This window comes from Protopterus annectens, chromosome 3.part1, assembly GCF_019279795.1.
Source record: "Protopterus annectens isolate FY-2018-M chromosome 3.part1, PAN1.0, whole genome shotgun sequence".
NCBI classification, from domain to species: domain Eukaryota; kingdom Metazoa; phylum Chordata; order Ceratodontiformes; family Protopteridae; genus Protopterus; species Protopterus annectens.
The window spans coordinates 85,520,123-85,538,392 of NC_056732.1; the positions used below are offsets into that span (position 1 = coordinate 85,520,123).

The window sequence follows — 18,270 nt, forward strand, 5'->3', positions numbered from 1 at the left end:
ACCATCTCTGCTCTGACAATGTCATTACCATCCCTGCCTGGAGCCTGTTCATTGTGTTTTTTTATTTTAAGCCCTCAGACTTCCTGTCTCTTTTCTCACAAGCTACGTTATGTTTATATTCAACTAAGCTTGCCACCAGCCCAGTTAAGGACAGCCTATGGCCCTCTTCAGATTACGTGTACTTCAAGCAGTGAATTAAATCAGGCAGAAGTAAAACTAATGCCGAAGTGGCTGAACATACATGCACGCTAAATCTAAGTCACATACCAATTAAGAAGAATTCTAGGCAGAGCCGAAAAATTTTTATACAAAAGCACCAAAGATTTTAGATGACCCCAACTCAGCAATCAATCCTTCTATTGATAATGCATTTAAGACACCTGTGATTGTTTTTTATTTCTGTGTAAAATGGATGGGTCACTCCATGCTCAACACAAATGACCAGGTTAAAGGGAACTCTGCTTCCCCACTCACATAAGGGTAGTGGACGAAACCCTTTGTTTGAAATAATTTTGTGGTCATAAAAGAGACACAGATGGACTTTTATAAATCAGATTTAATTGTATAAGTTTAATTTCAATGACATTGCTTTTGATTAGACATTGCAAGATAATATTTTTTAAATGACAGTGGTTTGTGTTAAGGTAACAAAGGTATCAGAAACTATTAGAAAGAAATGCAACCCTATACAGTGTAACCCATCCCCCACTCAACCAGGTCAACACCCTCTGTGATATCATGGGCAGACCAAGAACATATACACAAACCCACACTATGGCATCATGAGAGGCAATGGCCTTAAGCCCTGCCCACACTTTTGGCAATAAAAAGCCAAGACCTAGTAATGTTCACGTGGTCATCTAAGCAGTGCTAATCTGTGGAATAAGGAGTCTTTGAATTTTAAAAGGACTGAGTGAGTGTCTTTTTTCAAGATTTAGAGACAGTTTGGCTGACCACATTTCCTCCTACTTGCAGCTTCTACTAAAAACAAGACGAGGTGAGCTGGCCACTACCAACAGAGTGCTACAACAGTCAGAATAACCCACCACCCCTAAGAAACTGGAAGAATCCACATTCCTACCACCATACAGACAAGTAACCCTCCCTTAAATACTTTCACCTCAATACTTCATGTCAGGTGATTCAGAATTACTTGCTTCATCAGCACTGGGCAGCACTATTGGCATTTCAGTGGTTAGTAAAACAAACACATAAACATAGCCCCACAGTAAGAGGCAACTGAGTTCTCAAAACTTTCATGCACCTGCTATTCAGAATTTGCAATTAGACCATTACATTTTGATTAGTTAAAAATAAACTTCAATCTGCAGATAAAATAAATAATGATACATATAGTCAGATGAGAAATAAATAGATGGATAAATAAATGCTAAATGCATGTCTTGGATGGGACGTGAACTTTGACTCTAAGAATTCCATTCTGGCTGCATTAAACATCTCTACCACCAAGGCATTTGCTATACTAGCTACTTAACCCTTACTCTGATGCTTAACCTGTTTGTACACACAGCCAAAAACTCAGTAGCTTGGCAGAGAACAATGAAGCACATACATACAGTTTCTTTGCTGGATATTTTAGGCTGTGTCATTGGACTTGTATGACTTTTGTAATTGGACACCATACTTGGGACCATCATGGGAAAAAGCTTCCGTATGACACTAACACAGACCCCTAGGAATATTACTACAGTAAGTAACTGTAGGTGTTTGTGAAGTAATATCTTTCAACTGTCTTCCAGTCCTTGGCAATGTGTCAGAGAAGCTAGAGTAACCACCTAACAGCTTTTTAGAAACTTCTCAATGTAACAAAATGCAATGTCCAAAAACACAATATTCTATTTCAATTCTGATCTTAAAAACAGCTACTTACAAAAAAGAAAGAAAAAAAACTGCCGTGAGCAAAAAAACATTTCAGTTGAGACATTTTCCTTGCTTTCACACAAACATTTACTCTTACTGGCTACCTTATTTTTGTGATCAAACGGCACTCACTCGGCCTCTCCTTTAGACAATGGTATCAGAATGACAGCCACGTATCAGTTAGCAGTCAAGATAGTAACACTTAATTTAATGAGATTTGTTTGGGTGTACACCGCTACTCCTCTCTCTGCATGCCATATCACAACAGTCCACCTACCACTCGACCTACTCCCTTATATACAGGAGAATTTGCGTTGTACATTAGTGATACACCTGTTTCTGTAGAGATTACTCATATGTCTTGTGTTTTTGTTTTTTTCTTTGAAAAAATGCCTGTTTTGCCTCTATTTCACACCGGGTACAAATAAAAGGAACAACTCAGCCATACAGCCCTTATCTGTGTTGCATATCCAGTTCTTCTGCATGGATAGCAATCTCTGTAAATATTTATTTGTTAAGTGGTGTAGAACCCTAGTTCACACTGACCATTTTCAGGTTTAGGGAGTACAAAAAAAATGAAAACAAAAGTGACAATGTAGCTGTTATAAAATATGTTACACAACTTCCAATTCTTCCCTCAACACAGTTCTCCATGTCTTTTTGGCCTAGAAAGACTATCTACTTACTTTTCTGAACCACTCATTTTTCTCCCTTTCTATTGATTGTACTGCCATTATTTTCTTGAGGTCCTCAGCTACAGTGCTGTCACTTACGATGAAGCATCTAAAGCCACCTCTAACCAGCTACTACTCCTCCAGTAGCAAGTAGTACGTGTAGAATCACAGTAGTATTTGTGCCTTGTTCCCACCAACTCTGAACCAGTTTAAACCAGCTTGGTACAGGGAGGTATCCCAGAGTAAGGAATGCCTAAAAGTATCTTAAAGTATCTTAGAGCTTAGTACTTCTGGGAGCAGAGAAATTCTAGTTTTATATATTTACTTACATAGCTTCAACTTAACTACATGACTTTAAGCTGCTGCTTTATCTCTGCTGTACATCTGACACAAAACTTTTAATTACACAATTACAAGGTAACATCCAAAAAGAGTCATCTGTGTCAACCATACCAGCAATGTTAACAAGTACATACAATAAATTATTAATATAACATTAGCAATTTAAGCACTATAAAAGATGAACAATTTTCTAAAACAAGAATACTAATGTGAAGAAGACGTAAACACCAGTATTTACCTTCTGTAGGCCAGTTTTGACAGCTCTTGCAATTATATCTGAAAAATCATCTGCAAAAAAAAAAGAATGAAGCATGTTAACCTAAATTATTTTAAACCACAGTCCATCTTGAACATGCTAAGATAAAAAATGTCTTTCCAGACATCTGATGTAGCCAAAAAAAAAAGTAGTAGTAAAACTGATTTTCTCTACCACATTCCCTTTCAAACTATGCAACAAAAGAAGATTATGGCTTCATTATGGCTTCACGCAGGTGGCCTCAGTCCTTTTCCTGTGCCCAATGTAGTATACTTGTTATGTATCTCCCCCACCTCCACAGTAGCCTAAGCATGTTGGTGCTTGGGTTACAGAAGCATTCTCTATTCTAAAGCAAGCCGCAGTAAGAAAAGGTCTTCCACTCCTGTACTCCAGCAAGTATGATGGGATGTTATGTAATTTGTGCAGTGAAGCAAGTGGCAGAGGCTGTCCACATAGCTGCTAATACCAATCCAAGATATCCAGTGCGACAGAAAGACTTAATTCTGACTTGCATATGATTTACGGGCACTTAAAGCAAATGAATTCATATAAACTAGCTTTGTACTTCAAAGCTATGCAATGCATGTGGTTGAATATTTTCCTTAATGACATCTAACATCCCCATTGTCTTTATTTCTTGTTATATTTTACTATTGGGAGCTAGAGTATGTTTTATGAAGCAAGTGTGTCTGGCGTTACATCAGGATTCACTTACATGCAACAGTCTCCTGACAAGCTTCCCAAGCCTGTAAACAAAATCAAAATAGTCAAGAAATATATCATTGTTGTGGCTCTGTACAGTGCATGATTGGGTTCTGACTGTATGAATGATTCTCTCTCTGTGAGCACTCTGTTTCTATAACATGAATGCATTTGTTTTACCATTCCAAGCTTCTCAAGTGTTACATAGCCCAAATGTTTGCATCTTTTAATGCCACAGTCTGAAAAAAGTCTGTACTTCTGACTTCTATACTCACGTCAGTAGTTTTGGACCCAAAGTGCCATTTGATAGCCAAAACAGGTCAACAATACTTATACAACTCTATTTACTTAGAACCACCTATTGCCAGCTATTTAAAAACACTTTTTTGACATAATATTACACTATGCACCTGTATCCAGTTAACAATTCTACATTGTCAATTACCTCTTGGTGTACCCTTCCAAAAGTCTACTTTGCACACATCCCACTGCTTCAGATGCATTTTCATATGTCATAGTATCAAGTCTTTTCACTTCCACTACAAGAGTTAAAATTCCATAGTTCTGTTCAACATGCAAATTCTTCTGAATACACTTGTTTTTGCTCTTACACATTTTAGAAAAATGTCACTTCCTAGTATATAGTCTATTGATGAACAATGCCTACTGTCATGATTATGGTCCATGATTACAGCCATACCAAATGCAAACTTTAAAATAATGCAACTGTCTGTTTTGTATTCTCAACTTGCTCTCTTTTTTAAAACCTTTTACTTTTACAACATCGGATTTGTTTCTCCTGTTTTGCCTTATTCTTTGACTCACATTTCATGCTTTTCATCTGTAATTGTTTTAACTGCGTAGCAGCAATTTGCTTTTCATTGGAAATTGTTTTAACTATGTAGTAGCAATTTCACTTGCTCTGCATGTAACCACAGCTTTTCATAAGGTCGAGACAATTTCTCTTAATAACCTACACAAGTGTCTTAACGTCTTACAACATACTTTACTCCACCACTTATTAGAAATCATACAAACATAGTTAAGTCACAGTATTTAGCTCTATTATTTAGTTCAGTAACCAAAGCATCTATAGTCTCTGTACCACTATGTGCCCTTGTAATGCACAAATATCTTAACAAATGGCATATTCTTCCTCAGCTAGCAATAGTAAATTACATGCTCTCCAAGTGCTACTGCTGTATCTTTCTCTTCTTTAAAAATAAAATTATGCCTGCTTCCCAAGCACCATTAAGCAAGGCAGTAAAGTGAATCTTTTCAGCCATGGAACTATTTCACTTGCAGTAAGCCACAAGTCAAAGTTCTGGCTACAATGCTTTCAGTTTTTGGTCACATATCCTTCCAGTAAAAGACATATGAGGGTGCAGTTCAGCCATATTTTCAATGATGATTAACCCATCTTGTAGCTCCAAACATAGGCACTCTCCAGTCCTGCAGACAAGTTTCTTCAGTTTTGACAGTTATTTCTCCCCTCTCTGAGACTATGTCATGCTAACAGACTTAAAATATAAAAAATAAGCACAGTACATATAGTCTAATTTCTGATGTCTACATTCCAAACACTTTTCCTAGAATTAGGGATATAGCATATGGAATGACAAACACTAACTCAGTAGCCTTAAAGTTACACACCCAAATAGAAGAGTTTAGATACAGTGGAATAACCAGGAACACTTACAACTCCACAAATTTACACAGTGGTGGTAACAGGTACTAAAAGCAATATTTTCCATGGGAAAAAAAAAACAACTTCACTGACACAATGGAGGAAATAAGCTTCTCCAGTATAAAAAAAAAGTATCCCAGGGAGTGAATGGACCCTGATAGGAGCAGAAGAAGAAATGTGACCAGATAAAAGGCTTTAGAGATTTTAACAGAAGCTAAAGGTTTGGACTCCTGACCTGCAAGCATGCTCAAAACAAATTCCAATTGAACAGAAGAATAAAATAAGCTTAGCATCAAAGAGGTTCAACAGATACCGAAGCATTCCAGTGACATTCAAGAAGAAAAGAGGCCCACTTTCTAAGATAAATCCTCAATAAAAAGTATCTTCGATTTGTCTATGAAGCACAAATTATACATGCCACTCTAAACAATCTACATACCTATATATTAGTAGAAATGAAACATTCACAGCTCTCACTTTGACAGCATGGTAATCTGAATGTATTCTTCTCGAAGGATGGATCAAAAGGTGCTTCTGAAACCTTAGATGAAATTGGAGAGGTGGGAGAAACAGGTGAAGCATGTGAAACAAACTCTGCTGGGACAGTAAGATGCTATCCAATTAGCAGGGACTTCTGACTTGACATAAATCAGCATCTTGTGCCAGGGCTGTATCCCACCCCTCCAGACTATTGTCCCTGGGAAATGGGAGGAGAGCTCAGGGAAAAATTCCTGTGGCACTTGCAGATGGGGAGACAAACAGGTAACAGACAGGATAACCTCACCCCTGAAATAATTTTTTCCTGTCAAAGTTCTTGAGGACCACTCAAAAGGAATAACAATATTCTGGTTGATCTTGTCACCTAGACAGCCTGCTTTAGCTGAAATGTGGATAACAGACAAAACATGATCGTTCTTAAAGGTAGATTCCCATAATCTCACAGGTCCAGTACAGGGGACAAGAATAAGTTTTCCCTGCTTGCTGTATACCCCACTGCAGCCATGCTGTCCAAATAAACTGCTTTTTTGGGATCTGCCCATGCATGACCGGAAAAGGAAGGTCACCCTCCCATTCAGAACACTAACATGGGGCTTAGATTCCTGACAAAACCACACCCCTTGTGCTATGCATCACAGGAAATGCCTTCTCAATTCAGTAACTGACACTAATGGTCTACAAAAACGTGAAGAAATTCCACCAGTTTGGCTGATTCCTGCATGTGAAATAAATTTTGATTGGAATTTCCAAGAGACACAGTTCGATAGACTACTGAACCCTCAAACTCGTTTGAATATTCTATTGTGGTATTTGACATGAAGCACTATCAACACTGAAAAAGTAATTGGTCCCAAATCCTCAAAACAAAGGATGTCTGCAACAGACAAAGTGAACAAAACGGTGTGGACTTTGGTTAGAGATCTTGTAAAATTTGTTCATAGGTTCATAGGAGATTACTAGGCTAATGGCTCAACAGCCCTTACAAGCCTTGCCATTATTATTTCACAGATTTAACCAGATTTGTTATACCTAGTGGCTAGAGGATGGTTTAGGTTTGTGTCTATGCCTTTAGGTATTTTACAGACTGCTCCCTGTTCATAAGGAATATAGGTGCTATCCCAGGACTGAATTTACAATTCCCATCCATTGATCCAAACTGCATTTAAAGAGGGTCAGGGAAGGACTCTACTTTATTTGATTAGGTAGCCTGTTCTACAGAAAAGGTAATCTCTGAGTCATACAGTATATCTGTACCTCCAGTTTGTTTTGCTCATGTCACAGGCCAGGTTTAGATCCTTGGACCACATAATCCTCATGCTGTTTGCTTTGCAAATGTGTAACAGTTCCATCAGGACTGGATTTGAGAATGCCTTGCAGCTTAGGCATAGATCACCCCTTAATAGATGGTAGGAGACAGAGTAATGGGATAGGGCTTTCAGGCGATCTGCACAGGAGATGTTGTTTATACCCTGTATTTTTTGTAAGGAACTTCTGAGGCTGCTCCAGTTATTGCAAATGCCTGGCCAGTTACATGCCAAAAGGTGCACTGTACTCAATTACTGGTCTGATGAGGGCCAAGTATTGTTGAATATAACCCTACTTGGATCTGGATGCCATGTCCTTAATTATAAGCTGTGCCACAAAGAAGGACTAGAAAGTCCAAGTTCAGGTTAATATCTCTCAGCACACCCCTAAGAGTGAACCCAGTGGTATTAATGTTGTAATTTGCAAGGGTATTTGATTTCCCAAAAAGTGTAATTATGCATGTTTTTGCATTTAGTTTTAGGTTCTGGTTCTGGCACCAATTATCTGTCTTGAATCAGACCTTTCCGAAAAATATCTACATCATTGGGGGATTGAATGATTGTAGGGGTTTTTAAAAAAAAAAAAAAAACATGCCTTGGTATCCAGGAAACAAATGGCAAAAGTCAAGGTCTAAACATTGGTCAGTTGAGATTTTGTAAAGTTTACAAGTATTACTAATAACTGAAAGTTTTAAAATAGAGACTCTCTCTGTCTGATACTGTTTCTATTGTTGGCCACTAGATGTGCGAATATTCTTCGAGCCAAAGCAAAGTTAAAGAGGAGAATGTGAAACTGATAACTGCTTTTTGTACAGAAACACAGGAATATTCTTGACTGCTTCCTGATATGTGTGTGTGTTTGGGAGAATCCTGAAGAATCAAACAGCATGCAAAGTCTAATATAGACAGCAATGGAAAAACAGATTGAACATGTACTATATCAAAGAGATTTGGGAAACAAATGTATTGAGACTGTTCAGTTCTTGAACAGGAATTAGCCCTTTCATGTGTCACTCAAAATAACCTAGAATAAAACCATCAACCCGAGGTAGTGGTGCTGCGGTAGCATTGTCGCCTCACAGCAAGACATTGACCCGTTCGATTCTCAGCTAGAGCGTCTTCTGTGTGGAGGCATACGTGAATGGACGTGCCTTCGTTGAAGGTTGTGCGTCAGGGCTGGTAATTCGGCACATAAAAATCCACTACCAAACATTAGCGGACCGAAGTTCTGCTGTGGCGACCCCTAACTGGGATAAGCCAAAAGACCCAACAACAGTATTCAAACCATCAGTGATCTGCTTGGGACTCCCAGATCACTGTTATTTTCCAAGGAGAGCCTGTAACTCCTTTCTTACTTGAACTTTCTCCTTCGAAGAGTTTGGCAATAGGGTGCAAGGAAAAAAAATCTGACATGACAGCTACTGGCCATCACTTTCCTTATCCAAGCCTTAGCAGCAGTGATAAACCATCTGTGATTGTCAAGGTGGAAGTCAAGGCTGTTACTTACTTCCTTTGAACGATCTGTGGTCATTCTGAAAATGCCAAGGGTCTTGAAATATAAACCAGCGTTCCTGCTGAGCAACAGCAGAAGAAAACTTTTTGAACTCAGAAGAATCTTGGTTTGGGAGCTACAAGTTTTTACGGAAGCATGGTTTCTGATAGCCCTTTTGCTTGCTATTAAAACAGCATAATGGAGAGAAATTTCACTCCTCTGTCAATAAAGATCTGTCACTTCTCTTTTATTTACTTCAAATAATTTTCTAACTCAAGTCCAACCAGCAAGAACCCCTTAAAAGGAAAATGTATAAATTATACCTTGGTATCTTTTGAGAACAAAAGAAAGGCAAAAACAGGAACACTTGCCTATGGCTATTTGCAGCCTCATTCACGGTGTCATAAGTAAACTAAACCATAATGCTTGCCAACTGTGGCTGTCCTGAATGTCTGAGCCTTAACATATAACATCTACAACCTGAAAGACAAGTAAAAGATGTCAAAGTTGCTAAAGGTAGTATAGAAAAATACATATCTACTGCAGTCATAATATTGTTGTCTTTAATGCCAATAACGTAACATAAAGACAAAAGGAATTACTAAGATTATGCCATCATTAAAGACCTACGGACAGTATTCGCCAGCCCAATAGCATAGAATGATAAAGACCTGACCACTTCTCATGTAATTTATGTCTGATTAGCAGCTTGGGGACTTGATGGAGTTAGCATGGTGGATGGCCATGCCAATCCTGTGGGGAAGGGGTGCAAAGCCCACTATGTACAGTAGCAATCCTTTGGAGGATAGGGCAGAATACATGATCTGAGAGTCCAGTGGATATTAAAAGTGTACACACCCCTGTTAAAATGCCAGGTTTTTGTGAGATAAAATGAGACCACAATAAATCATTTCAAAACTTTTCCCACCTTTAATGTGACCTATAACCTGTACAATTCAATTGAAAAACAAACAAATCTGTTAGGGGAAAAATTATAAAAAATAAAAAAAAGTACAGTAAGCTGGTTGCATAAGTGTGCACGCCCTTAAACTAATACTTTGTTGCAGCACCTTTAGATTTAATTACAGCATTCTTTTCCTGCACCCCCCAACTGGGGGGCTCTGCCCCACCACACCCCCCGTAAATTAAATATACAAACTGCAAGGTCACACTACAGTGGGGTTAGGAAATTAACTTTTCCCCCCACACATATATATATATATATATATATATATATATATATATATATATCTTTTTTAGAGTTCCAATCTTATGTATATATATATATATATATATATATATATATATATTTTTTTTTTTTTTTCAATCTTTTCAATCTAAAAGACTGCTCTTTTTGTATTCACTCAAGTGACAATTTACTCAATTAAACAATTGTGTGTGTGTCTATATATATATATATATATATATATGTGTGTGTGTGTGTGTGTGTGTGTGAATACATAGATATATACACACACACACACACACACATGTATATGTATGTATGTATGGCTGTCTATCATTTCATCTAAAAGACAAAGTATCTAAACACAACTTTTGCCTCTGCATCCCCCACACTTACAGATAACTCCATGGTCGTACTACAGTAGAAAAAAGGGAAAACACTGGAAATGCACACCAGATAGTTCAGAACACTGTAATAAAGCAAACTGCAATACTACTTCTAAATCTTTAAGAAAACTCATACCAGTGATCAAAAAATTATAAATGTTCCTTATCATCAAAGTTATAACTGGTACAATGTTTTGAAGAATATCATTAGATAAAATGTGATTATATAACATTTTTTCAATGACCTGTGATTAGAAACGGTGATAGACAAGATGTATTTCACTGTATATATGCATATCCATATATATATATATGTATGTACATATAGATTTATACATATATATACATTTGTATATAAAAATCTGTGTATATCTACATCTATGTATTGTAGTCCTAACCTGCAGGAGCTTCCCTTAGTCTGCTGTCTGTGCTCACTTTGGGCAATCCATAAGCCTTGAGATCGCACCCCCCGCCTCCACCTCCAGTTCTGAAGCAAAGTTTCAGCAAAAGGTCAAATCACCCCTGGGAAATCTCAACTTACTTTTATACACAAACCTTCCTTTACAATTAATCATTAGGTGAATATCACTGAATTGTTTTAACAATTTTCTCCTACTTTGGGACCATCATTGTGAAGTGAGCACAGCTGCCTGAGCTCCATTCAGCTTCCAACTTGGAAAGCTTTAAACAAGTTGGCCACTAGGTGGCGACATACTCTGCTATTCCCTCTACATGCAAACAGGTGATCTCCAGAGTCTAATATCAAAACTGATAAGGCCTTCTGTTTCTCCTTTTTCCCTTCAAAAAAAATAAATACATTTTTGCCTGAATCTCCTTGGTTCTGACTGTGCTTCTCACACATTTTGGAAATATAGAGTATATTTTAGAGCATTTATTAACTGTAATTGCCTTAATATTGCTACAACTCAAGTGCTCTAGGTTGCACTGCATCTGAAGTGTTTGTGTGTCTTAGCCACTTTTCTCTATATGTAGAATTCTCTGTATATGTAGACTAGCTACTTATTCTGCTGTGTTACTGCCTCTTAAATCGTTTTTCAGTTGTGCACTTGCCTTGCTTCATTTAAAAAGTTTTAAATTGCTAATTTTGTAGAGTTTTAATTGCATTTACTGTTTAGGACTACACACTCAAGTGTGTTAGCCTTTTCTGTGTTTATTTACTGTATTACTGCATTGTTTAGCCTGTTTCAACAACAAAAAAATACTATCTTGTTTGCTCGTTTCCCACCTTTTCTAGCCAGTCCATATCCCAGGCATTGCTTGTCTAAGGACTTTATTTTCTGTGCTCAGAGCTATCCAGACCTTGCTGTGGTAGAGGGACATCCTACTGCTTACCAGTGGGACTGGTGAGCATTGTACTGACTATCTAACGCTACAGGAGTGGTTTCCAGCTCTGAAATTGTAATTTTATTATACTTTTTGGGCTGATTTCTATCCCTTTCAACTTTATGGCTTAAAAACATGTGTGTTTGCACATTTTTCACATCGTGCAGCACTGTGGGGCTACAGTTAAAGTATTCCAGGTGCCAGAAAGGCTGCTCTTCAAATTTTCCCTTAGAACTAGCTGATTTCTCAGTAGTAGCACTAAAATCTGAACCCCTGTGACTAGCACTTGCTCTAGAACCTGCTGGAAAGAACTAGGAAGCCTGAAACTGACTCAAGCACTCAGCTGTCCTTGTCAATAAGGAGAAATTAATCATAGGCACTAAACAGCCTATAATTGCAAAGTACCTTGCAAAGGTAAGGGAAAACAGCTCTTAAACATTACAAAAAAGCACCTAAACAGGCATGTCCAAGGGTCAGCTTCCAGTGATTTCTCCTGTCCACCTGCTGAATCTGGGCATACTGGGGCAGTGCAGCAACTGCCTCATGTACACAGACAATCCTCTCCTCCTACCACCCAACACTACAACCCGCGAGAGATGCACTTACATAGTCAAACTGGAAGCAAAGCTCTCTCTGGCCAAGATTGTGCTAGACAGTCAAGAGGAGAAGGTTAATATCTACATTACACCTCAAGCAACTCATAGCCCTTCAAAACCCACACCATCAACACCCACACATAGTAACACTAAACCCACATATGCGGAGGCCCTTAACATTAACCTGCCCAAGCAACAAGGACCTCTGAAGCTGAAACACAAACAAACACCAGTCACAACCAAAGTGACACATATCTCACAACACCAGTGTGCCACCCAACAACAGCCCCTAAGGCAAGACAATGTACCCAACACTTTAGTCATAGGTGACTCTATAGTCAGACACACTGATGTCCCACTCACCAGGCTGAACAAGGAGAAAATTACAGTCAGCTGCCTGTCGGGTGCCAGGATCCGCCACATAACGCATGCACTCAACTCACTCCACAAGTACAGATACGACTCTGCCATTGTCCATGTTGGAGTGAATGACTTGAGACGTACCTCCCTGGACTACATGAAAAGAGACATGGAAGAGCTCTTGGATCATGTGACCCAGGCAGGTATGACCCTAGCCCTGAGTAGCATCCTGCCTTCGCCCAGAATGATACCACAGTATAAGGACAAAATGATTGACTTCAACAATTGGCTAAGCTTCTGGTGCCATTCAAAGGGGATCCAGTATCTGTCTGCCTGGGAAGACATGATCGACAAACCACAATGCTTTGCCAGAGATGGTCTGCACCTGTCACCCCTGGGATTCAGGTTACTGGCTAAAGCTCTTGCCACCCCTATAGTGCCTTTTTTAGGCAAGGTTCAAAGGATAAAACTACCACCATAACAGATACAAGCATGCAAAATCTGAAGGTAATGCTACTCTATGCTAGAAGTCTGAACCTCAAAATGCACTCACGAGACACTCCTAAAAATGGAGAACATAGATATCTGTGCAGTAACTGAGACCTGGTTCAAGGCTCCAGAGAGCACCCCTGCAATACCAGGCTACAATTCTTACCACACTTTTCACCCACAAAACCAAGACCGAAACACTAAAGGTGGAGGAGTGTCCATATTCACCAAGGATATTCACACCTCCAGGCTAGTTGCCCAACACAATGCATCTGAAATTCTCCAGGTGCAACTAACACTGGGTAAGACTGCAATCCAAATTGTAGCTTGCTACAGATCCCCCACCATGCCCCAAGATTCTCACTACACCTTTCTAAACATACTGGAAAATATTAAGATACAACCAAACACCCTAATACTGGGTGATTTCAACTTCCCTGTCATTAATTGGGAAAACTACTCAGGTACCAACTCCTTTTCCCAACGGTTCTTGGAATTCATAAATTTCAACGCCCCGGATCAACTAATCCATTGTCCCTCCAGGGGCTCCAATATCCTAGACCTGGTCATTACCAACATGGGAGATAGATGTTCCACACCAGTGGTCACCCCCTCATTGGTCAGGTCTGACCATAAGCAAATCACCTTAGATATCCACATCCCACCCCCACCCCCCAGTAAGGAAACCTCCTTAAAAAACTTCTCCAAAGCCAACTTTATGCTACTGAAGTCAGAAGTGACAAACTTCACAACACCCACGCAGATGGGATCTGGAAGTTCAGCTGCAGAATTCTACACTAAGGCACTGTACGAGCACATCCACTCGTGCATGAATCGTGCCATCCCAAAAAGAACCAAGATGCTCTTCTCCAAAAAAAGGAAGCCAATCTGGTGGTCCCCTGCTATAAACAAACTATACAACAGAAGGAAGAAACTGTTGCAGAAAAGAGGAAAATCCCAGGATGCAAAAAACTCCCTTACCAGCCTCAGTAAAAAGCTGAGATCCCTCATAAAATCCTCAAAAGCTAGTTACGAAAATAAAATTGCCAAAGATTCCAAAGACAACCACAAGGCATTCTATAGTTATGTCAAGAACCTAAATGGCAATGCTCAGACCTGCTCTGAGCTACAACAGAATGGCATTAAATATACTGATCCCAAGGATATTGCCAATATCCTGGCAGATCGATTTAGTGCCAACTTCACCCCCCTCACACCCCATAAAGGGCCCATCTCAATACCAAAAGATTGCCAAATTCCGATAATCACGGCCACACAGGTAGAAACCGCACTCTCCAAAGCTAAGAATACAGCATCCATGGAACCAGATGACAACCCAGGCTGTGTACTACATGAACTACAACATGAACTGGCACCTCACCTAAGTGTCATGTTTAATCATAGCCTCACCTCAGGCTTTGTGCCCACTGAGTGGCACACAGCTACAGTTATCCCGCTCCACAAGGGAGGATCCGCCTTGGATCCCGGGAACTACTGTCCCATCAGTCTGACAAGCCTGATCTGCAAGGGCATGGAACGCATTATCATGGAACTTATAAACAGAGACATTGGCAACCTTCAAACACTGGACCCCACCCAGTTTGGGTTTGTGAAGGGCCGAACTTGTCTCCTGAATCTGATTGATTTTATTGAATCAGTCTCCAGAGCTGTGGACAAGGGTAAGGTGGTCACAGCCTATCTGGACCTCGCCAAGGCCTTCGACATCATCCCTCACTCTGGAATCATAGATAAACTTACTAGGCTGGACATAAATCCCTACGTCACTCGATGGGCTGCCAACTGGCTTACTGACAGAACCCAGACTGTAAAAGTAGCCGACTCCAAATCCAGCTCCAGACAAGTGACAAGAGGAGTACCTCAGGGTTCAGTCCTGGGACCACTCTTGTTTGGCATCTACTTCTCTGAAGTACAGGCCAACACTAAGGGACTCTGGCTAACAAAGTTTGCAGATGACTGCAAACTGGGAGCCATTATTGAATCCCCAAATTATGTGGATATTCTACAAAAGGGCCTTACAGAAACAGATGCCTGGTGCCAGAGCCATGGACTCAAGCTTAATGCCAAGAAATGTATAGTTATCCCCTTTGGAAAAAAACATGTACCCATGAATTACCACATAGGTGGCAGGACACTAAACATCGAAAGTGTGATGAGCGACTTAGGGACACAGGTGGACAGTGATCTCACTTTCGATAACCACATCGCCACAACAGTCAGGAAATCCTTCTATGTGGCACACCTCATCACTAAGGGCTTTTCATCCAGAAAAAAGGAGGTCATTGTCCCACTGTACTCATCCCTCATTAGACCCATTATAGAATATAATGCCCCTTTTGGTATGTACCTCACAAGACATCTGCAACAGCTGGAAAGGCCACAGAAATACCTCACTAATAAGAATCACAGGTCTAAAGCAGATGCCATATGCTGACCATCTAAAAAAACTCCAGCTATACTCTGTGGCATATCGTCTACTCAGAGGCGATCTCTGCTTAACATACAAGGCCATATCAAACCCAGAGCTGTTGGACATGCTCCACTTAAAGAAATCCCAATCCCTCAGAGCCACATGCTCCAGGGATCTAAACCTTGTCATCACGATGAACAAAACATGCTGGAGGGATAGGCTCCTGACCCAGAGACTCCCCATACTCTGGAATAGACTGCTCATACATGTCAAGCAGAGCGCCTCATTGGCCCTCTTAAAAAGGAAACTTGATGATTGGATGGGAAATAGGAAATTCACCCCTGGGATCACGTCAGTCGCCCTGCTAGAAAGGGGTCCAGAGAAGTAAATATTGTGGGAAGAAATATCCAGGGAATTGTTATGGCTAGGCTTGCATAGGCCCTAGGGCCGATAGCCTAGTACCAACCTATGAACCTGGAACGCTTTAAACAAGTTGGCCACTAGGTGGCGACATACTCTGCTAATTGTATAAGATCACTATTCCCTCTATATGCAAACAGGCGATCTCCAGAGTCTAATATCAAAACTATAGGTCAGTCCCAATTCTCCTAGCTCTACTCAACCTTAAAGAGCTTGCTAGCAACATTTGTTTTCTGTAAGAGTAAAAGCTTTGACATAGTGTAGTGTCTTACTTACATTTCCTGGCTGCTGACTGGGTTTTATTTTGGACTTCCTCCTGCTGGGGCTTGCTTTGCCCACTCTGTTCCCTACCCTGTCCCCATATTCCACCTGCTCCCAGTGCTTCTACTCATTCTCTAGGCTGACACTCCCTCACTCTATCCATCCATTTACATGCACTTCCTGTTATCCTGGTTCATCCTCCTAGACCTATAATATGTTTGTGCTTCACCTATCACTTCTTACTACACTCATATTACTGTCTCACCTCACTACTTATCACCACAACACATTCCAGACACCCACTTTTCATCACACCACAAACCCACCTTACCATACTACTCCATGTACATATCCCACCATCTCTCCTACACCTGTCAATATTACTAGCCTCCAATATTTTCCACTTAAAATAATGCCTACTAAAAAGAGTCACTATAACCCTCAATTATTCAACAATGAATTTATCAAACGACTGAAGTTACTTACCAACATTGCCTTAAGGCTACTGCTTAGTGGTGACATCCACCAAAACCCTGGACCACTCTCAGATAACACCAACCCTCCTAGACACTCTCTCAACACTCCTACACATCCAATCCTAAACAGAAACAAAAGACCTATTGCTAATGAACGTGAATATTAGAAGTAAAGCCAACAAATTAAACATCATCCATGCTACTCTAGCCACATACTCCCCAGACATAGTAATAAATCACAAACATGGCTACAACCAGGTACAAAAGATGATGAAATACTACCTCACGTTACTCCATACTACGAGTGGATAGACAACAAAAGAGGTGGTGGAGTTGCTATCCTCTAAAGACCACCTCACTTTAACTTTCCTTGACTGCAAAACCCCACAACTTGATAGTGCAGAAATCATCTATACCACACTAACTATAAATTGAAGAAAAACACTTAATACAATTGGCTGCTATATCCCACCTGGAAATAATACCCCAACTGTAGAAAATCTACTACACTGGGCAAATAGTAGCCTTAGTCAGGAGACATTCATACTGGGTGATTTTAATTTAGACTGGCTTGCATGTGATACAGAGCACCCCATCCATTACATAAACTTGCATGGTTTTACACAAACTATTCAAGAACCTACCTAAATAGATAAAGCTAGTAAAAAATACTCTAACCTGGGAATGGATATTACTAAATAACTCCTCTCACTCATTCCAATCAGGTTGCCTTCCTGATGGTCTGAGTGACCATATACCCACATTTCTTATACGATAACATATATTCCCACCAAAACCTACTATGTGTAAAAAACTTAGAAAAAAACATAACTTTAATCTTGACAACTTCCTAGCTGACCTACAAAGATGCAAATGGACTCCACTCAAATATCTTGACTTACTGCAGATTACACAGTGAACCACTTTAATAAATCCTTTTTAGATATAGTAAATGTACATGCCCCTGTTAGAAAAAGCAGAGTAAAATCAAACTATATCCATGGTTAAGCAGAGACCCAGGATAAAATACATTGCTATCATAACATTCAAAACACCTATCAAAAAAACCCTCAAAAACTCTGGCCTGCTATAAACTCAGTCCTTCACCAAGGAAAATATACTACACCAACCCCAAACATCCACAACAATTCTGATAGCATAGCTACCATTTTTAACAAACATTTTACTGAATCTATAATTGCCCTTTCCAAGCAGCAAACCCCTACTCCTGATACCAAACCAGCCAAGTCTACAACTAGCAATGCCTCATTCTCTTTCTCCTCAGTTCCTACAGCCACTATAAAAAAACTACTACAGAAACTAAAACCTTGCCATAAATAACTTACCCAGTGAATACCATAAAATTGCAGCTGAATGTATAGCCTTCCCAGTATCAATCCTTACAAGTAGATCCATTCTTGAAAACAAGGTTCCTCAACTGTGGAAAATCTCCCACGTAATCCCATTTCATAGAGGGGGACCTTCCAC

General features: G+C 39.7%; 1 protein-coding gene across 1 annotated transcript in view; it reads right to left on the minus strand.

Annotated features, from left to right (window-relative positions):
• LOC122797637 (putative deoxyribonuclease TATDN1) overlaps positions 1 to 18,270 on the minus strand; it is a 280,907-nt gene that overhangs the window by 140,792 nt on the left and 121,845 nt on the right. The window contains exon 3 of the mRNA XM_044066182.1: positions 3,136 to 3,185. Within this exon, the coding sequence (XP_043922117.1) occupies positions 3,136 to 3,185 (50 nt within the window). The remainder of the gene's footprint in view (positions 1 to 3,135; positions 3,186 to 18,270) is intronic.